General features: G+C 39.8%; 1 protein-coding gene across 2 annotated transcripts in view; it reads left to right on the top strand.

Moving 5' to 3' along the window:
• Positions 1-22,877, top strand: part of ASCC3 (activating signal cointegrator 1 complex subunit 3) — a 203,584-nt gene that overhangs the window by 26,741 nt on the left and 153,966 nt on the right. For both annotated transcript variants that reach the window (XM_035109325.2, XM_035109326.2), the window contains exons 8-10: positions 317-442; positions 15,999-16,199; positions 16,670-16,810. In XM_035109325.2, the coding sequence (XP_034965216.2) occupies positions 317-442; positions 15,999-16,199; positions 16,670-16,810 (468 nt within the window). The remainder of the gene's footprint in view (positions 1-316; positions 443-15,998; positions 16,200-16,669; positions 16,811-22,877) is intronic.

Here is a 22,877-nt window from a genome sequence, read left to right as displayed (position 1 = left end):
CTAGAAGGCTTACTTTGAAACCTTCATGTAAAACTGAGTTGTTGTTGTTGTTGTTTATTTGGAGAACCCCAAAATAATCCCCTAAAGTCCACAAAAATCTGTAGTGGAGATGAGACTGATTTTTTCCCATGGAATTCCAGGAACTTGTTTTGCTTAGTTTTTGCTACTTTATGCTTTTTGCTACTAGCTGTGTTATTTCCGGACTCTCTCCAAACTGATTTTTACCCATTTGTGGAGAGGTTTCAAAACATTATGTATTCAGCTAATTGATTTAAGTTGTTTCCCCCCTTTCTTTTCTCCTGCTTAATTTTCACAGATGCTTCTGCCAGAAGGTATTGAGAGAGAAAATAACAAAATGTATGAAGAAGTAAAGATCCCTCACACTGAACCAATGCCTATTGGTTTGGAGGAAAAACCAGTTTACATTAACGATTTGGATGAGGTGAGGAAAACTTAACTTTTGTGGTGTGCTATGGAACATGTATACAAACTTTTGTTCCATTGTATCAATATTGAATCGGGCGTGTTTGAAAGAAAAAGATAAATTCAATTTTTGTGTGTGGTTTAATATTGATATCAGGTTGGATCAATGATTGTTTTGGACAAGCTGCACATCACTGAGCACCCCCCACCCCCATTCCACTGCCACTCCACCCCACATCTCTCACTGTCAGCACTCAACAGTGGATTTTTTGCAGGCACAGAAGGTTGCAGTGGGGAAGAAAGGCCAAGAAGTCCCCATTGTGCAGGCCAAGCTTTCTTCGAACTTCTCTGGATTCAAGCCATAATGTTCTCACATGTTCTAACACTTTACAGCATGGCACAAGTAGAAAAAAAGACAACTGCTTGCTTTTATTGGGTGGGGTGGCAAAGGCGGTAGAACATCAAATCCAAGATCAGTTTTCTTTAGTTGAAAACTTGATAATGTAATCTGCCTTAACCCTATGTCAATACATAATCTTTATTCAGTCTGGATGCAGGTGTCTGTGTGTCAAATGCATGCTACAAAAATCAGAGAATTAAATTATTTCAAGGGTAGGTATGAAGCATGACAAGTTAAAGAATTATGCCTTCATTGAGAATTTTCTTTTTTCCAGCAATACACCATAGTTGATAAGAAATTGGGGTCAGCAACATCCCACAATGTAAAGTATAAACAACTACAAAAACATACATAAAATAGTTTTTCACAGGGAGGTTCTAACTGGAGGTGGGGGCATGGAGATTTAATTTTGTTTGTAAAAAGGCTTTGTAAACCTGTGGGATACTGTTGACCCCTGATACTGTTGGTCGAGATATTAAGGGATTTATCTGTTGGGAAAAGAAACAAGTTCCCCTCTGTGCTCCTTTGCTGCATGACATGGCAATAAGAAGTTCTGGGTTAAGTATTTGTAGACATGAATTAACTAGCAAGCTACATTTTGGACAGTTTCTTTGACACCTAGCATCTTGTGTGCCTAGTTTTTGAGTTTCCTCTTTCACTAGGACTAAAACTGATTTTCAAATGCTGTAAGAGTAAATCTAGATTTTCCTCGAGATTTGAGGTGCTGGGGCTGGATTGCTACATGGTAATTTATGGTGGGATATTGGGAACATGAAGTTAAGGAGTGAGCCACATAAAAGTATAATATTGGGGGGTACATTTGATCCCCAACTATTTGTGAGGCGCTACAAGCTAGTCTAAGAGGCAGAGATGTAACCAAGACAACCCACTGAACAGGAATTTAAATCTATTTCTCTCTGATTCAGGTCATACAGTCCTTTTTTTCTACATACCTCTCTCCTTATTGTACTAATTATACAATAATGCAGAATGTTTGATGTGGACTCTTTCTAGCATTAGCTTTTGGGCATCATCCAGCAAATGTTTAGCACTTTGGGCTCTCTGATTTCACTTAGAAAAGCACAAGTGCTTAATTTTGGTTACACGATGCCCAGTAGGTGGTAAAAGGACATCTGTCAACTGGTTTTCAATAGATTCCAATGGCAGATGGAAAACTGAAATGCTATGCCATAAGCCTTCAGAGCTAAAGGAGGCACATTATTGTACTTGTGACCTTTTCCTCTACGCTTCTCCCAACATTTTTATCCAATGGAGCATAGTCATGTAAGCTGCTTGTTAGAAGTTGAGCTGGGATTTTTAGTACCCATTGCAGGATTTCATACTTCGGCAGAGTGCATCTCTTATTTGAAAATTACATGTGATTTTGGAGTATTGGCATCATAGTAATTAAAAGGATGACCTTCACACATTTTGCTTAAAATGCAAAGGGTCCCTAGAAATATGCCTGCGGTTGGATAACAGTTGATCTATAATGTTTTGAAACTTGTGGCTTTCAGTCCAGCCTGCCTTGGAGGCAGTCCCCACAACAGTGGGGGATCAGCAGACTAAAAAGAAAAATGGTTCAATTTGCTAAACTTTCCCGTATAACATGCTTACTTCATGCATCCCTGAAGTGTATACTTTGAAGGTATTGAAATCTTGCTGCTTACTTGGGACAAAGAGAAGTTTTGCCTTTTCCTTTGCTGACCAAGTGAATGGTGGCCTTCCCCTCCTTCCACAGGTAATTTATGCTGCTTTTAAGGTAAAGGTAAAGGGACCCCTGACCATTAGGTCCAGTTGTGACCGACTCTGGGGTTGCAGCGCTCATCTTGCATTATTGGCCAAGGGAGCCGGCGTACAGCTTCCAGGTCATGTGGCCAGCATGACAAAACCGCTTCTGGCGAACCAGAGCAGCGCATGGACGCTGTTTACCTTCCCGCTTGGAGCAGTACCTATTTATCTACTTGCACTTTGACTTGCTTTCGAACTGCTAGGTTGGCAGGAGCTGGGACTGAGCAACGGGAGCTCACCCCGTCGCAGGAATTCGAACCGCAGACCTTCTGATCAGCAAGCCCTAGGCTCTGTGGTTTAACCCACAGCGCCACCTGCATCCCACAGGCTGTTTTTACAGGCCTAGTATTTGCCAGCCTGACAAAGCAGTGCAAAGCCCATGCTGCTGTTTCTCTGGCATTTTGCCAGAGCGTACTTCTGATATGAAAGAAAGAGGTACTGTCAAGACTAGTCCTATTTCCTGTCAGGAAGGATGGCCAAGACTGGTTGTGTGGAATTCTTTTTTAGCCTAATGCAAAGCTTTGCACTGGTTTATCCTGGGCTGTCCAGACTGCTGTGATGCTATCATGCCTTCCGCTATGCTCTTTCTTCCTCAAAAATAGAATGCTGTTGTGGTACAAGCAAGGAGCCGGCAGGTAGAGGCTGATATGCAGTACTGGAATGGGAGTGTGTAAGCCAGCGCTTTGAAACTATTTACAGGGCTGCGGTACAAGGTGAAACCTGTTCTCTTCACCGCTCTCCTAAGGTTAAAGAAAGGCTTACCGTATCCATGTTGTTGATGAATGGCTCCACTGTTACCTAAAGTGGATGGCCGTGATAGGATTTATTTCCTTGTTTCATGTCATTTCCATTTTCTTTCACTTGCTGTAATTAATCGATGGCCTAAATAAATAAAAAAGTACTTATTTTTCTTTGCATAATAGTTAGGAATGATTACAAAATCAATACCCTCATTTTCTTTCCGTAATGTTTTCTTGCTTTTATGGTTTTAGTTAATAAGCAGGGCTGTTTGAAGGCAGACATATTAATGTATAAATTTTACTTTTGACGTCACCCTTCAGGATGTTTTGACTGTTTCTTAGGTTCCCTTGAAGAATGAGGTCAATCATTATTGGTTTTTTTAGGTATTTCATGAAAGCTTGACAGTAACTGATGTCTTTTGAAGAATATTGTTGCTGTGTGTGCAGCCATGACAACATTCTGTAGCAAAACAAGCGGGAGGGGACAGGAGTGAGAGTGTACATTTCTTCTACCAATATTTTAATAACCTGGAAATCCTTACTGTTGGGAGTAACCAGTGCTCTTTCTGTTTGCTGTTGAAAGAAATCCATTGGCATAACAGGGCAAGGAGGCAAGCTTTGATTCCCCTGCCACCTGCATACCTCCACATCCCCTTAAAACTGTTCCGATGACAAAGGGAGCTCTGTTTGAAAGGTGCATATCTTGCACTAGAGAAGTTCCTGAGCTAACTGAACACTATCACTTTTTAGTATGGCAGGACTGCTTGATTTTGAAAATGCAGAACAAGTTATTGTTTGCAACGGGTAATGGGGAGGGTGCTATATATATTTATATATAGCAGTCATTTATATAACCATGTACATTATTAAGAAGTGAAAATTTTAAAATGCTATTTATGCATCTTTTAAGAGCTGTCCGGATAGCATAAATTGCAGCATTAATGACCTTCACTTTTGCTCAGATATTCTGATGTAATATTGTAATTTATCTTCTTCCTGTTTTGAAGTCGAGCTATTTTTTCCTTCTGCCTAGACGTATTGGGGCCACATATCTGAAATGTTTATAAAAGCAAGTTTTGAAAATAGATGGTAGGCTGATTATCTTCTGGCACGAACTTCCCAGTTGTTTGGCTGCAGCTAGCTGGGCTTTATCAGGCAGATGGATTCAATACTGGATGAGACCCTATCACAGGACCACTTGCATTTATTTAGCAGGGGCTTACAGAGCCACTCTCCCCAGGATGGCTTCAGCTGCATGAAACCTTGAGCCACGTGGTGGGCCTATGCTTGCTCATTAATGCAAGATATGCACAAGCCTTTTGCTCACACATGCAGCCCACTCAGACCTTCTTAGGCGGTGAGCTGCAATTTCAACAAGGAAGTCTACATCATAACCAAGGTTTCCCATTTAGTCTTAACTGGAAAACTATAATTGCCAGTTTCAGTACAATCCAGGAACTTAAACCAACTTCAAACCTTGGCTTAAGAAATTTCCACTGGCAATAGGAGTATAGCATCTAGATCAAGGGAAGTAATAGTACCACTGTATTCCGCTCTGGTCAGACCTCACCTGGAATACTGTGTCCAGTTCTGGGCACCACAGTTCAAGAAGGATACTGACATGCCGTGTCCAGAAGAGGACAACCAAAATGGTCAAAGGCCTGGAAACGATGCCTTATGAGAAACGGCTTAGGGAGCTGGGTATGTTTAGCCTGGAGAAGAGAAGGTTTGGAGGTCTTTAAGCGGAGGCTTGACAGCCATCTGTCAAGAATGCTTTGATGGTGTTTCCTGCTTGGCAGGGGGTTGGACTGGATGGCCCTTGTGGCCTCTTCCAATTCTATGATTCTATAATATCCAGAATCCTGTGCTGATCAGTTTGGGAGAAGTGAGGGGGTAAAATCAGATTCAGGCACCTCCATTCCTTCCAAAAAGGGTTTCAGCATTCAAAGACAAAAACAAAAAAATGCTTATATAGACTGAGCTGCTGCACATGCATTTTGTTGGAATGGATGCAGTATCACTGTCTACAAGAATCATGTACATTTGTTTAGCAAAATGCACTTTATTAGAAGGCATGCAATGAAAGAACAGTGAGTAGCGAGTTCATATTAACCAACAGTACACCTTCACTTGCTGTTTAGGCACAATGTATTCATGAGAGCTAAGCAGACATCTTGAAAAATGTTAATGTAGAAAATAGATGCAAAGTGTTGGTTCCTGTGGAGTATTTCCTAATGTGTTCATCTTTTTTTAAAAAAAGAAAAAATATGGTTTAATAGGCTTTTAAAATTTAAAACATACTTATAAAATCAGGGATTGGTGGTGAAGGGATGTGGCCATAAGACTCATGGGTATTGATTTTAATCATGGTATTAATTACCAAGTAGAAAGCTTCCATTTGCATTATTGATTGTAAACAATGCTCTCTATTTGTACATCAGTTAGTATTCCACGGTTTATTGTACAGCTGAATATGGCTTCCTCTCTCTCTTTGCTGTTCCTGTGTTAGTGTAACGAAAGGTGCAGTTACAAATGAGTAAAAATAAACATTTAGTTTGAAACTTTTTAGCTCAGAATGCATTGTAGCTCATCAACCCTTGAGCTGGTCCAGAGACAAAATTGGACACAGAATATGTATAATGTAAACCAATGAGAAACTAGGGTGCTGGAGCGTCTCAAGCCATGCTGTAGCTGAAATGTGGGAAATAGGGAGAGTTCTGGATTAAAGTGGTAATGGTGGTGAATTGCAACTGTGCTAATAGTCTGAAGGGTTGGGTTTATGCAGGGGTGAAAAACATGTGGCTTCAGATATTGCTGTACTACAACTACAACTCCATCCCCTATCATTGGCCAGACTGGCTGGAATTGACGGAAGCTAAATTTGAACAAAAGAGTGCCCCTGATATCCATGTTAATAAATTGAGGTACCCAGGACCAGCCCCAGAGATGCTCAAAATCACTGGACATAGAAATGAGTAAATGAGGAATAAATATTCAGAATTCTTGAGACTCAAATATAGCTGTTACAGCAAATGTCATGGAATTGCTAGGGTCAGTCCAATAGGTGATCTGGGTTCATATGTCTTTTGTTAAACTCCCAGTCTATCTTTGCTCCTCTTGTTCCTCATTCTACAACCTTCTTACTTGTTTCCTAGAACAGGAACATAGAAGCTGCCTTATACTCTTGATCCAACTAGTTCAGTATTGTCCACATCGGGGATGGGGAACCTGTGCCCCTCCATATGTGGCTGGATTTCAGTTCTCGTCTGGCCTAGCTAGCAAGGCCAATAGTCAGGAATGACGGGAACTGTAGTCAAACGACATATGGAGGGCCACAGGTTCTCCACCCCAGCTCCACACTAACCAGCAGTGTCTCTCCAAAGTTTTAGGCAAGGATCTTTTCTATCCCTACCTGAAAATGGCAGAAATTTAGTCAGGGGTGTTTTTCATACAAAGGATGTACCCTACTTCTGAGCTACGACCCTTTCCTAGATACCTAGTGAAGGACTTTGAATGTGGCCCCTTCAAATGACTTTAAAAAACGGATTTCTAGAAGTTGCACATGAAATACTTTTATATTGTGTTACAGGCTACGTTTCTTTTATTTGAAGTTTCAATAAATTAGGTCAGTTTCAAACTGCCTGAGGAGCTACACACACCTTGTGGGGCCTCCTTCTTATACAAGTTGGAGGGCAATCTGCACATGCAGTGCGGAACATTTCTCTATTGCACAAGTTTTACCTGCATAAAAATAGTAAAGTGCTTCAGATTATAGCCATACATTTACACTTTCACAAAGTATATTTCATTTGATTTTTAATTTGTTCTAGCTAAGAACAAAAATCCACACCTCATTTTTGTTCACATTGAAAACAAAAACAGGAAAATGTTTGGTGAAATTAAAATGTAAGGAGTTTTCCTCGGTTTTTCTAAAAGCAATTGTTTTGTAACTTCTACTTCAGGAAACATGAAGTTTCTGCTTTGTTCCCATATAATTACTAGGACACAACTAGTGTTTGAACACTGTTATTAACTGGAGTTAAGATTTCTGTGTAGCACGCTTGATGAAAGTTATACAAACAGTAGAAACAGTCTTAATTATTTTAAAGGTTTTGCATATTAAAAGTATGTTGTTCATAACAATAACGAACTGTCATCTTGCTTCAGTCTTAGACATTAAGAACATATACATAATGTGCCCTAAAAAATTATAGATGATAATTATTAGGGAAACTATTCTTTTCCAGAACAAGCAGTAATGTCTGATAATATTTTAGGTACTTGGAGAATTTGCCTGTTAGAATGTTTCAAAGTATAAAACACACTTAAAATAGAAACGATGTTTACAGAGGAATTTTATGGGTGTTTTTCTGTAGGGGGAAGCAGGGGGAATCTCTTGGTTGAGCTATCACATTTTGCTAAGTCCTATCAGTGCATAGCAGCCAGGGTGAGAGGTGGGAAACTTTATTTTTTTACCTTTTTGAGGGGGTGCTTCTTCCCCCATTGCAGTCAACTGGAAGAAATTAACTACACCACTTCCAGGGCTGGCGTAGATAGGGCCATGTTTTGGGATATGTCTGTGGAATGAAGTAGGGTTAGGATCCTGTGGGCCCTCGGCCAACTCCAAGATGTGCTTGTGGAGTTTTCCATAGGCATACCAGATGCTCTTCCCAAAAGGTCTCCCAGCCTTCTGTAGCAGATTCTGGTGAAGTGGGGTGAGCTGTCAGGGGAAGAAAGGGGAAGTCCTATTTGTGCAAACAGAAGTCCATGTTGTAATTTGGATGTCACAACTTGATATCATCTATGACAGGAGTTGTCAGCCTTTTTGATGCAGTGGGCACATTTCAAATTTTCAGAGTACAGTGGGTTCCAGTTACAAAATGGCTTCCAAGGGGATTTGGAATAGCACAAAATGGGTGTCATGGGGGACATGGCAGGACACAAAATTAGAGAAGGTACTGTCATGATGAAGCTTTTCCATATTTTTATTTCTATGTTCTCTGACTGAAAGTAAATAGCTTGCATCAATATGAGATGTGCCTTTTATTTACCAAGTCCCCACCCCCCAATTTTACTTCTGTGCAAATTGATGTAATGGTACTAATTTTGTCACATTATCAATTTTAATATATTTTTGCTTTAATTTTGGCACAGTAGGTGATTTGTTTTGGGGCTGTGAGATCGAAATTAGGATACAAACAAACAAACGAAAAGGTAACCATGTCGACCCATAAGGGAAAAAAATCCAAAATACACATTAGGTAATACCAACATTAGGTAGACCAACCAAAATGTCACAAAACATTGTGCAGGTTTTCAAGTTTTTAAGGCAAAAAAAAGTTTTCTTTGTTTGAATTTTCTCTCATGTTCCACCTTAAGATGCTTACAAAATGCATACAAACATGGCTTGAGGAACAGCCTTTTCTTTATGCCCACTGCCCTGTTTTTTTATCTAACCTGATGAAGAGTTATTGGGATCCTGAACGCTTACACAAAGAAAAAACAAGTGCACTCCTAAAAAGTAGATGCTCACGACATTTGTGTTTCCCCCCCCCAGAAGAATGTTCTTTCCATTCTGTGTTGCCTCACTCCTACTTGATGGGTTAACGTTTATTATCTCTGTCAGCTATAATTACCCTTTAAAGTAGTGTATGTTAGTTCTTCCCCTTTTTGTTAAATAGATATTGTAGCACCAAGCTTGAAGGAGGTGGTTTATCTCCCATCATAAGAGAACAAGCAAGTTAAATATGTACTCTGAAAATCATTATTCAGTACATGTGGAGATCTCTAAAGTGATAAGATTGTTAAGAGCTTTAATCGTGACTCATGCCTGAACAGCTGGAAGATGTGCCATTAGTTAGTGCCTGTAGAGAAAGAAATTTCACTCACAGTCTTTCTCCTCAACCATTTTATTTCGCAGTAAATACACGTTTGTTGAGCACACCTTCCAACCAGTTTGTGCTTCTGTTGCTGTCAAATCATGTTTTCCAAGAGCTTAAAGCGCAATAGGGCGAACCAGGTGCTCTTCTGGACAGCACATTTGTTTTCTAATGTGATTACAAGGCTGAGTGGAATATGGTTGGATGAACATACCGGGCACCTGTTGAATATTTTCGTAGTTTAGTTATGGATGACACAGGGTTAATCCTCACTCTCCTCCACGCATCCTCGTGTTGTTAATTTCAAGCTGTGCAAAAGTAGGGAATACCAGCAAAGCTACCTCCTACAACAGTGACCTGGCATTTTGTTGAATGTGTTGTTAAGCTTTTCTCTCCTCCCACTCCAATGTAGCTTTAAACATTGTTTGGAAGCTGTGCACTCCACCTTGTTTAATAACTCTCTTGACTCATGAGAGTCTGCAATTTATTACTTTTAAACAGTTAAATTAAGAGATATAAAAGGGGGGATATAGTAGTTAAAACAGCATGTAAAATAGCAGGCAGGCTAAAACGATGCTAAAAACAGGCTCCACATAAATTTACAGTGTTCCTTAGTTAAAAGTCCTGGGTTTTCACACCTGTGTCAATAACTCATAACAGGGTATTGTATAATCTGGGTGTCTTGACAGAGAAGGCCCAATCTTTACCTCACTAAGTTGGGAATAGTTTTTCCTTTTCATATGAGCCAACTAGTTCATATAGGAACAGGAAGTTCTTGAAGTATTCCTATCCAAAGTAAAATGTTATAGATTATTCCCTATAAAGTGCAGGGAGAGCTCATGAAGCTGTTTTAGAATTGATGACCATTGTTCTAAATTTCATGTCGGTTGGGAGCTTAGTTGCTGAGTGTTGGACCAGTTGAAGCTTCTGACATGTCTTCAAAGGCAGTCTTAATCTACGATGCATTGCAGTTTATTCTGAATGTTGCCCCAACGTGGGTGGCAGCGGTGTTCAACACCTTCACTGTCTACTTTGTGCATTGGATGAAGTAGACAAATGGCAAATGAAAGCTCATGCCTCCATAACTTGGTTAACTAAGGTACCGCAGGCTTCTTTATTTTCTTCCCAAATGAAAGTAAATTTTATTTAGTGGGGAAACATGAATACAGCAACATGCAAAAATAAAAGCAGTGGGCCAGTTGCATTTCCCAGTAAACTATATGTTAAAACAAAACTGATTTGATGTGAATGAAGAGTGGGACCCCCAAGGCTCTGGTCCCACACTCTTGCTGTGCCTATGATGAAACAAGCCAGAATCTGAACCTGAACTTGTGTCCTGAGGTGTTATTGCACCTGTATTCATCTGTAGTTTATGAGCTTAAAGAAAGAGTTGGACTAATCCCCCAGTTCTTTGTTGCTGGTTTGTTTTTGCAATCCAAGAGCTCGGTTCAGTTATTGGTGTAAATCTAAGGAAGGAGAGAGGCTGGGATGCTGAGAGAAGCCTTTGGTCATGTCTTGTCACAGTGACAACCGTGGGTGGGTGAATTTTTTAATTGGTTTGCATGGCCAAACATAGTTTTGCATTTGTTCTTTATATTCCAGTTTTAATTTGCCGTCTTCACTCTGTACTCCACTTGGTTTTTCTAACAAGTGGGTGTTGATGCTTGTTGCAGTGGCACAGAGGAGAAACTAGGGTAGATCACTATTTTTGTAACACAAACAGCAGAACTGTTTTCATCTACAATAACAGGACCTGACAATGTTGGCTGTAGGCATAAGATTAGCTGGCAGGTGGCTAATTGGCTTTTCCTGTGTCCTGTCATGATCCAGAAGTGCAACTGCTCACCAGCAGAGCCTTTTCATCGCAAATGTGATGTTATGTTGCTGCCAGAATCAACAGCGGAATGAAGGAAATAAGCAGCCATTGGACACTTCAGGGCTGACATTAAGGTCCCACAGAACCTTCTTCAAAGGAAATACATATTGGACCAGAGGGATTTTGGGTTGGTTAATATATTATCAAATCCTCTTGATTATGTGATTTACTGTAGGAGATCCAGGTTTAAATTGTTTCTCAGCTGCAGAATTCTGGAATAGGTGGATATTGTTGTGGTCCAGCAAAGAAATTCTTAGCTATTAGAGGCAAATTTTGAAGAATAGGTTGACTCTGGATTTTTTCAGAACATTTCAGCAGATCAATGGATGGTAAAATCAAATGCAACTCTGAGTAGAGGAACAATAAACTCCCGAAACAGACAAGCTCCTTGCATTCTGTGACCTCCAGGGATATTAGATTTAAACCCAATGCCTTTGAGGCACAAACCTAACGTACCACCACAGGTTAGCTGGCAACTAGGTATCAATGAGATATTGTTCTATTCACTCCTTTGTATTTCATATTCAAAGTGTGACTTAAGGGACAAATACAAGCTGGGATAAAATATCTTACAACTATCATAAATCATCTTCCTGAAACCTACTTTAATAAGTGGATGTTACACAGCAATCTAGAATTCTGCTGCTAAACCTTTGAAAAGAGTCAACTCATAAGAACTGGCAGCATCATACCCATTAATCATTGCACAATTAAACTGTCCGAGTTTTTTTCCATTAGCCATAAAAGTCCAAATGGGCAAGATGTCCAGGGAAAGAACAAACTTGATAATTTTCAAGGCAAATCAAAGCCATCGCTAAGTTCAATTCTCTTCTCCATTTTGCTTGTTCATATTATTTTGTTAGGTAAACATGTTGTTCAAAAGCAATTGATTCTTATCAAACCAAGCAAGAGTCATAAGTAGCAATGAATTTGGGAATACATGACAAGTGGGAAAGGTTTCATTGAGAAAGGGAAGCCATAATCAGATTAATGTTTAACTTTAAAAATTTGCAAATTCCAGGTGTGAGGCAAGGAAATGCTCAAGTCTATTCCAACTCCCTGTTCAGCTCAGTCATATGACCTAGGGTTCAAGTCTCAGAACTCAGGCCCATATTCACCTGCTGGGTTAGGTGTCAGTAGCCCTCTCAGGCTTCTGAACAGCGTTTGGAATGGATAACTTACACTAATGTAAGTTATGCTGACTTCCAGTAGTTAGAATTGCCCTTAAATTGGTTCAGGACAGACAAGAAATTTTATAACTGAGATGTAGAATTCTCTGGCATAAGGATTAGAAATAGCTCCTGTTACAGTTAGATTTCAAAAATAAGTAGACATATTCATACCTCACAATGGAAAAGAATAACAACATTCTTACCTTTCAGCTTTTCGCATTTGTAGCATGGTGACTCCTGCCTTTTCTTACACAGAAAACTAGATCATTTGTCAGATCTGAGTTTGGCAATTCAGGTCGTTTTGAAACAGCTGCAAAGGGGCTGGCTAATTAAATGGGGTGCAGCAGAAAAAGCGAAGTATTTTCTGGTCCTCCACTAAACATTACTTTTTACATCTTCCAGCTCCTGTAGCCAGCTAGATACATTTATTGCATTGTGAGGGAAAGTGACTGGCGGAGGGGAGGGGATGGGGTTGCAGGGGGGAAGTGGTGAAAGGGTTAACCCAGGCATAGGCAACCTTGGCTCTCCAGATGTTTTGGAACTACAACTCTCATGATTCCTAGCTAACAGGGCCAGTGGTCGGGGATCATGGGGGTTGTAGTTCCAAAACATCTGGAGAGCCAAGGTTGCCTATGCCTGGGTTAACCCTTGCCTATTTTCCCATTGCTGCAAACTGATCAATTGCAAGCAGGCAAGAATAGAGACTTGGGTTCCTGAGCAGTGATTTGCAGCTGAAGGTATGTTGCTCAAACAGACTATTCTTTAGGTTGTTCTCATGAATTGTGTTTCCTTCTCTTTCCTCATGCCACCGTCTCTTAGAAGTTCATGTTTGAAGAGCTTTCCAAGATCGCTTCATTCTTTCTGGGCTTTGATTCCTTGTTCCTGCCGTCTTTTAGGAGTAGTGACTTGACAGACTGCCAGCCCATCTTGAAAAATCTGCTGTTGCTCAGTGCTACTACTTTTCCTCCTCTGTCTGGTGTAACCATTTAAAAAAAAAATAATTCAAAGCATGTCGGTAGCAATTCTTCTCCTGGAAACTGTTTCTGCCCTTCTCTTTTTCTTCTACACTTATGAATTGATCACACCTGGAATAGAAAACCTTAAGATGACTTTGGCTTTTCACGTGGCAATTTTCTGAGAACTGCGATAGAAACAAAGGGAGCACATTTTTCATTCCCAGTTAGCATGATTATGAAATTACTAAAAAAATTAGATTGCATATATTAACACGCATAATCTTGCACAACAGCTGTAGAACACTTATGCTAGCTGAAATAAATGATCTGTCTAGTTCAAGATTCTCTCTGGTATCTGTGGCCAATCTAATGTGCCAGGAAAGTTTGCATGCCCCACATCTTTGTGCCCTGTTATCTGAGTGTCGGGAATATACTACTACAGTGGAACCTCGGTTTATGAACACCTCGGTTTATGAATTTTCGATTTACAAACGCTGTGGACCCATCTGGAACGGATTAATTCACTTTCCATCATTTTCAATGGGAAAGTTCGCTTCAGTTTATGAACGCTTCAGTTCATGAACAGACTTCCGGAACCAATTACACACATGCTTCGGGTTAAGTACACTTCAGGTTGAGTACTCCGTGGACCCGTCTGGAACGGATTAATCCACTTTCCATTACTTTCAATGGGAAAGTTCACTTCAGTTTATGAACAGACTTCCGGAACCAATTGTGTTCATAAACCGAGGTACCACTGTATGTGAATATGTCCTTCATGAATTTACCATCTCATTTAATTAAAAAAAATCCATTGACGATAGTGACATGTTAATATTCTGTGGTAGTAGGTTTCATAGGTTTATTGTGCATTCCTGTGAAGAAATCTTAAAACTGCTTTGTTTTTGTTTTACTGTATAAAATAACAATATTTCCGTCCTCTCTGCTCCCTGTATACTTAAAGTCCTGATGTTATTTGTACAGAAGATGCTTGATCCCTGTAGTCATTTCAATTGCTTTTTAACATTTGCTTCTCTTACCATACATTCCTGACAGTGGGGGGGGGAGCCTGTGACCCACCACAGGTTGCTGAACCTCAGGTTGTGATTGGTCCCAACTCCCGTATCCATTGCCAGGGATGATGGGAATTGTATGCCAGCAGGAACTGGAGGACTACAGGTTCCCCCTACCCACTTCAAACACAACTTGAGGCAACTTCTGGATGCACTGCTCTCACTTGAGCCTCAAGTGGCCTTGGTGGCATGGAGTGCCTTCCATTGGCTTCAACTGTTAGTCCAGCTATGTCCTATCTAGACAGGGATAGCCTCTCTTCTATCATCTATCCTCTGGTAACCTCTAGGTTAGATTACTGCAACAAGTTACACATGGGGTTGCCTCTAAAGGCAGTTTGGTGCAGAGTTTGGCTGCCAGGTTGCTGAAAGCAGCAAGACAGTTTGGGCATATAACGTCAATCCTGGCTTGGCTGCACTGGCTGCCAAATAGTTTCCGGGTCCTATTTAAAGTGCTCGTTTTGACCTATAAAGCCTTAAATGTCTCAAGACTGCAATAACTCTCTCCAGATGAACTGACCCAGACCATGCTATAATAATCTGAGGCCCTTCTTCATGTGCCTCCTCCACAGGAGGTCCAGAGGGTGGCAACACAAGAATGTGCCTTTTCTGTGGTGGTTCTCCCTTTGTGGAATGATCTCCCCGGGGAGGTTTGTCTGGTGCCTTTGTTACATATTTTTAGGTGCCAGGCAAAAACTTTCCTCTTCTCCCAGGCTAATTAAAAAAATCTGTGGCCTTTTAAACGGCGGAGGGGGGGTATTGTTTTTGTTTGTTACTATGGTATGCGTTTTTGTGTTCTTATATTGAAATCCATCCCATGATCCTCAGTTGAAAGTTGGTGTAGAAATATAATAAGTAATAATATTCCGTTTGAGATGGGCCAACCAGCACTGTGCATAGCATTCTTATAACGTTACTTGCTTATAAATTGCCTAAAATGAACTGTTATCAGTCCGTATCAAAGAGGGGAAAGCCACAAGATATATGCTGTTAGAAGAAAAAAGTTGATTCCAAAGTGGGAGGGGAAGTAAATAATGGTCTGTTTGATTTGGTCAAAGTGGTAGACTGTAATCTTAGCTGAACTTGAAAGGAAACGAAGTGTGACTAAGGGGAAAGTTGTGAGAAATGTTTATTTTTAGTAGTGAAGTGGAAAGAAAGTTGGCAGGTGATGACAACTAAGAGGACCTGAGGAGGGGGGAAAAGTGACGAAGGGAGTGGATAAATGCGAAACTATGCTTTTCAGTTAGTTGAATGTTAGGTGTGATGTAGTCTAGGGATGGAAACTGGGGCCCTCCAGATGTTGTTGTGACTACAGCTGAAGACTTTTATTCGAGTGAGCAATTAAAGCAATTTCTGCTTTTATTGTTTGTTTTTAACTTGTTTTTATCTTGATTGCATTTGTTGACCTTGATGTAAACCAAATAGAATCAACTGCAGGTAAGAAATACATAAACATAAATAAAAGTTGGACAAATAATATAACTCTCATAATCCCTGGCTGTTGGCTATGCTGGCTGGGACTAATGAGAGCCAGGAGTCCAGTATCTGGTTCTCCACCCTGGTGTAGTTCATAACAATGAACTGGACAAATTAAAGTTAGAGAGAATTGTACACTTTAGTCCTTGTCAACAGCAACTGTTTTAATTATTTAGTTGAATGCTTCTTTTCTTTTCTGGACTTTTTTTTTGCAGATTGGGCAACTTGCTTTCAAGGGCATGAAAAGGTTAAATCGAATCCAGTCCATAGTTTTTGAAACTGCCTACAATACAAATGAAAACATGCTAATCTGTGCGCCCACTGGAGCTGGAAAGACTAACATTGCCATGTTAACAGTTTTGCATGAAATCCGTCAGCATGTTCAGCAAGGAGTCATCAAAAAGGACGAGTTTAAGGTAGGAATGTAATGAACTGCAGGACAGCTTTATAACTTGTAAGATAAAGCCCATTATAGAGTTGTGCACATTTATATGGATTCAAGAAGTTTTCAAGGACATTGTGTTTTCCCCAAGTCACACGGAGATGGAGCCTGTTGATTTACTTCATCTCTGTTATGTAATTCCTTTTTCTGTTCTGAAAATCTTATTACCCATGTGAAAAGCTTTGAAAATATATTTAGCTTTGATGCAGAACCAATTTTCAAAATGATAAGCCCGTGTAAACAAAATCTATTGTCTTTTAAAAAGCTGCACACTTATCCAGCACCGATAAACACTTTCCATCTACCCCTATTAGGTTTTTCCCCCGTTGCTGTAAGTGCTAGGTATAATATTTCACAATAAATTGTGATTTGTATCAGTTGCTGCAAAACCAACAGTCTTGTACACTTTGCTCATTTATCAAACTGGTTTCCTTTTTGGTACAGATTGTTTATGTTGCTCCTATGAAGGCATTGGCAGCTGAGATGACAAATTACTTCAGTAAGCGGCTGGAGCCACTAGGCATCACAGTGAAAGAGCTGACTGGTGATATGCAGTTGTCGAAAAGTGAGATTCTACGAACCCAGGTATGCTACATGACAAGCATAAATATATTGATGGATGCAAGCAGTAGTGTATAAATGTGCTTTGTATACATTTAAGCTCGTTAGCAGGATTAACGTAAAGCAAGAAGTTAAATGCAACGTTAAAGAAAAATCAGGGAATAGCTAATAAATCGAATAACGTAGGAAATGCAGTATTAAAAATGATAAGAAACTGCAAAAGGGGTGGAGTCAATATATATATATATATATATATATATATATATATATATATATATATAGGGAAGTTTTGTATTTGTATGTCTAAAAAAAATCCAAAATTAGAAAATAAAATTTTTAAAGAGAAAAAAGAAATCCATGCCTTTTGCATTTCACCAGTGCCTTGCATGAGCATAGATCACACACGCCACTCCACTGTATGCATGCTTTCAACTGCCAAGGCATAAACAGTAGTGATGAAGAAATAAGTCATCCAGTGAAACTTGTTCTTACTTACTGATACTTTTATTGGGAAACCAACTCCATATGAACTTCCAAGTGGCCCTAGCGTCTCTTGGAAGACTCTGAAAAACTGTTTTGTGCCATGGCACCAGTATCAGTGCTCTTACCACTTGCAGATCTGAGAGAGAAGCGAACAGATCTAGAAATACACAAATGGAGCTTTCAGCTTCTGTGTAAGCATAGGAAGAGCCCTGATGTTGGCCCACGTAGCCCGGCATGCTTTTCTCATAGTGCTCAAACAAGTACCTACAGGAAACTCACAGGCAGGACCTGAGCACAGGCTCCCCATTTGTGTTCCCTAACAACTGATGTTCAGAAACATGCTGCTTCCAACCAGGGAGGCAGCCATTTGTGGCTAGTAGCCATTGAGAGCTGTTTATATCCATTGATTATCCTTCGTGAATTTGTCTGGTCCTCCTTTAAAGCCATTCCAGTTGACGACCATCACTGCCTCTTGTAGGGGTGAATCCCATAGTTGAGCTATGTGCTGTGTGAAAAAAGTACTGAATCTTCCAACACTGAGCTTCCAACTGTAAAAGTGCCACATGCAGTGGATACGTGGGTGCACAAAAAAATCTATTCTGGTGAACAGACACTCTTAAGTCAATATGGCTGCCTTTGTTCATTCACAGTTCTTTGTGCATAGCAGAACCCAGCAGGGACTGTCTGTTTACATATTGTCTCCCCACATAGTAGAAAAGGTGGAGTGGGCGAATTAGTTTCCTGAAGCTCATTTATAGAGGTTTTCTGTAAAGATCTGAGCAGCATTAATGTCTATTTTAATCAGATTTGTGGTAAGCACACTTGTGAGACAGATGTTGATGTGGTTTATTATGTTAGGTAATGTTTGAAACTCTGAGACAGAGACGTTAATAAATCCATAATGAGAGTCGGTAGCACAACTCCTACATATAACTGGTTTATTACTTTGCGAAAATACAACTTGTTTGTGTAAGCTAATATTTCAGTGAAGTGGGCACTTCTCCAGTTACTCGCGCAGTGTTGCTTTTCTTGAAGGGGGAAATAGCTTGGAGGGGGCAAGCAGATTGTTGTTTCAAAGATTAGTAGATGGATTGCTTTTGTGATGACAGTGCAGTAGAAAGAAGTGAAGCAGACAACGGACGTGTCAGAGCTGAATAGAGCAAGGAGCCCTGAGGGTGGCAAATGACACCAAGACTTTTTGAGCTCTATGGATTAGCACCCTGATGGGTTTGTCCGCTGATGGACTTCAGACACTTCAGCCATGATGGCTTTTCTGTCCAGTGGCAAATGATTCTGACAGAAGAGGGAACAATGCAGTTTTTCCCTTCAAGGGGAGGGCGACAACCAACTTTGGGTAAGCAAAAGTGGACTTGATGGTTTGTGTGGGGAAGGGCTAGAATTCCTCACTTCCCAAATGTCTTCCTGCCTTGCTCAGAGGGAACAGTTTTTGGCACAGCTCCCATTTTTGTTTGGCCTGTTTTTTGGCGTAGGCTTATCTGCCTCTCGAGATATCATCGCCAAACTTGACACGAGGGCTTCTTCAGGTGTGCACAGCAGTTTCTCATAGTGTTTGAGTGTCAGGTGCCATTTTGAACCAAGGTGGCGGACAAAAGGTGACTCTTGATTTTACCTGATTTTTGACGTGTTTGGTTCTAACTCACAAAGTGCACTACCCACTTAAAATTCACAATATTCACAATAAACTAAGATCCGTACAAAGAGATAATATATGTTAGGTTAAAGTAAGAAAAACTATCCGGAATTGGCCGGAAAGGAAAGTGGGAACGTAACAAGTAAGAAGAGGAGTATATTGTAAAACAACAGTGGACAGACAATCGGAAGCACTTTTTATATTTTTTATATTCTTTATACTTTCCTTTTTTTTCTTATTTGTATCTGTGTTTCTATTGGTATCTTTAATTTTTCATTGTTCTTTTCAGTATGCATATATACTGTATACTGTATGCATGATTAGTACAAGATATGATTTATGTAAATTCGTGAATGAGGGATTTTTGAATTTTCTTTTTTTTCCTTTTTTCTTTCTTTCTTCCTTTTCTTATTTGAGGATTTTCTGTTGGTTCTTATTCTTGTATTTTGCTTCTTTCTGGTTTGTTATTATGTAATTTTAAAAATTTTGAAATAAAAGTATTTTTAAACCAAAAAAAAATAAAAAAAAAATAAAATTCACAATATTTTCTGTTTTTAAGAATACTATGCAGGGCTGGGAACTCCCTGCTAGCATATAATGTAATACTAGGAGTATTTTTGTGGCACTTTAAAGTCTAACAAATGTATTATAACTTAAACTGAAACAGACAAACATGGTTTCGCTTCTGGAAATATAATAATTGTGATTGTAATAATTTTATTATTTATTTTACTTTTAGTTATTAAGCATGTGTGACAAAATCTCTGTATTTTCAGGCAGTATAGTCTCCATTTGGAATTGCTAATTACTCAGGTTGTTGGTTGCCTAGCTGCTGTTCTGCTCACTCTGCCATTCCTTCTCCTGATGACTGCTGTTTCACTTGCAATTTTTAAAGGGCCATTGGTTCCTAAATGTTACACGAGATGGAGCCAGATATGTGTATCCTCCCATGGCTCACCTTTGTCTTTAATTCATACTCTGTGATTCCTCACCCCTTTTCTACCTACCACCTGGCAGTAAAAAAAACTATTGGTTTTTTAATGGAGGAATGGAAAGACAGAAGCCCAGTACCACTGATGTGCAGCCTTCATAACTGGGTGATGCGCTGAACAGACACTTTGTGGAGTATCTTTTTCTAGTATTAAAGGTCTATTTTAATTAAAATACTATAGACATATATCACACATATTCTCTCTCTCTCCCTCCCTCCCTCTCACACACCTCACATCAGCATCACAACTCTGTGCACTGTCATAGTGAGGACAGTACAAGTGGGGTAGCCTGGTTTCTTAATGTTTGCTGTTTTTAGGACCCGCTTATTATTTTTTTACACGTGAGACCTTTTGGAATAAAGGCTTTTGAACATAAATAGGAGCAACTGGAATCACAGAAGGTCCTCTGAAGACCCCGACATTGCCAAGAAAAGTTCCCCTTTAAAAATGTTACATCTGAAAAGAAAAAAAACAGTTGTTATAATACTGTACTTGTATTTTCTTCCATCATAACTAGATGGAGAAAAAAACTAATGCTGAGCGTTTTGCACACCCACAGAGCTTCGGGATCAGAATATTTGCCTTTGGCCGACATTTGGGCAGGGACCTGTAGCAATACCAAAATACATCAAGAAGCTATTGCTAATAAAGAGGAAGCCTTGTTCCTTTGCTGAGAAATCTCTTGCAGCATTTCTCAGTGTCACAGCTATGCTGAAAGTAATTTCTTTTATTCACAAGGTAGAAAGGCATGCCCTATTTAAAATTAGATTCTTGTCGCCCCCCCCCTTAAACGAACTACAAAAGGAAATATAAAAATGTCTGTGTCTTTTTTCAAATGTAGCACAATGTACCCAAAGGTTGGTAGTGGTGTTCGAGGCTGAAGATACCTAGAAAAATGTCTAGCTCTCCATAGGGAGCTGAACATCCTTTTCATATGCAATCATTTTTATAATCTGAAGTCTTCCTTATTTCACACTGTGTGTTCTCCCTTTATGGATTCATCTTTATAGTAAAGTGGTTTATGTGCCCCAGAATAAAGTGTTACATCCCACTTGATTGTATATTTTGGGAGGAATTCAGCAGTGCTCTTGTGAACCTTCCATCTGTCCAGGCATTGCAGCTTGCCAGATAGAATGATCCCCTCTCTCCTTCCCCTGCATGCTGTTCTGGAGGTTCTTCCCCCCCCCCATTGGCTATTTCAGGGGGTGAGGGGGAGGACAACATGAAAATCCCATTGGGCAAGCAGACACAGCATGCCTCATGCTCATGGAACACATTAGGTGAATCCTGCCCCCAGTCTTTAGGGCAGAACTCCAAGACTATCTACTCGTTTGCCCATCCCATCTTCTGGCAAAGTTTCTGCCAGATGTCATTCAGACTACAACATCTAAACATTTTTATGCTTGATTCACTGCACAAAGAGCTCAAGGCAGGATTCAACTAGTTGTTCCATGCACAAAATGAGGTCTGCTTGCACAACCTAACTTCCCCCCTCTCTACTTCCACCTGCTTCCCCCCCCAAAAAAAAACTGTTCTGGGGGTTTGAGGGGAAACCCAGAATTGTTTTAGGCAATAGAAGGAAGAAGTCTTATTGTGTGACTGTACCTCATGCCCCACACTCATGCCCCACTTAGCACTGTGCTGAGTTCTACCCTCTGCATGCACCCTTTGTGGGTTTTCTTTATCACTTTGTCATATGGAATACTGTTACACCTGGGCAGCGAAGTGGTAGAGCTCATGTACTCCGTTGCAGCAGGTCCCAGGTACAATCTACGGCATCTCAAGGGAAGAGGATTGATTAGAACTTGGAGAACCACTGACAGTCCTAACAGGCAGTACTGGTTTCGATGGACAGGCCTAATATAAGGCAGCTTTCAAGGTTCCTGCTTGTGACACACTAACAGGTGATGGTGGCAGATTACTAGTTGCCAATGTATTCAAGTAAGCACTTTGCAAAACAGTCATCTGTACCATTCTGCGAGCATGCTCGTTCTCCTGATTAGACCTTTATAACATGAAACTACTGTACTTTCTAATGCTGCACAAAACCCAGCTAGACAATGTGTTAGATTTGTGACCACAACTGCATTCCTCCTCCTCCTTTTAAATGGCAGCCAAGGGATCCTAATTTGGACTGGGACAATAAAGGGGAGGGAGGTGATTTGTACAAAGCAGTGTGAACGTTCAGTAAGTGCTAAATAAGAGCAGAGTAAGGTGCCTTGAATTTTGGGAAAGGTAGTATATATTTTATTATTTTTTAATTACTAATGGTAGAAGATTTGCCAAAATACGACTTTCCTTTAAAGTATGTTGATTTTGTTCTGCCTCCTTTCCTTGTGAACCTTCTCCTATTTTTTTAATGACAAAATTGTTTAATCCCCTTTTATAATAAAGGCTTTTTTATTTCAAAACTATATATGTTCTGGTTGATTGAAGCAGGCTTTTTGCTTAGAAGATTTAGTTTCAAGTATGCACACTCTTCCATTTATTTTACTCACTGTCTGGAAAAAAAATCAGTGTTAGTAGGCCTAAAAATGAAATAGTTAAATTAATAGCTATGCTGAGGTTCATTGTTTAACAACTTTAAAGGGCTAACATAAAAAGAAGAAATAATGTTTTTCTTTGGATCCCTCATCAGTCCAAAACAGTTGAGCATGCTGAAAAGGAATATTTACCGCTTGTTGCTTATGTGTTTTCATGGAGTGGTCCAACAGTGTCACCTGCAGGTGAACAAAATGTGTTTCTTAATTTTTGTAGCTGTTAATCCAGTATATGGTGCAGAAAAAGAGCTAGTGTTTTGTAAAGTAAAAAAATAAGGTTAAATGTTTTATTTTTCAATTCAGTATAGCCAAAGCTAGCAAAGCTTTTGCCTAAAAACCTTTCACCCACCTTTTCTTCATCTCCACGTTGGTTAAAAGAATGTTTATAGTTTATGTTTATGTTTATTTCAAATAAAGCGCACAGT

Source organism: Zootoca vivipara, chromosome 3, assembly GCF_963506605.1.
Source record: "Zootoca vivipara chromosome 3, rZooViv1.1, whole genome shotgun sequence".
Taxonomy (NCBI): domain Eukaryota; kingdom Metazoa; phylum Chordata; class Lepidosauria; order Squamata; family Lacertidae; genus Zootoca; species Zootoca vivipara.
Note: the sequence above shows the minus strand (reverse complement) of the source record. Positions and strands in the feature narration are given on the sequence as shown.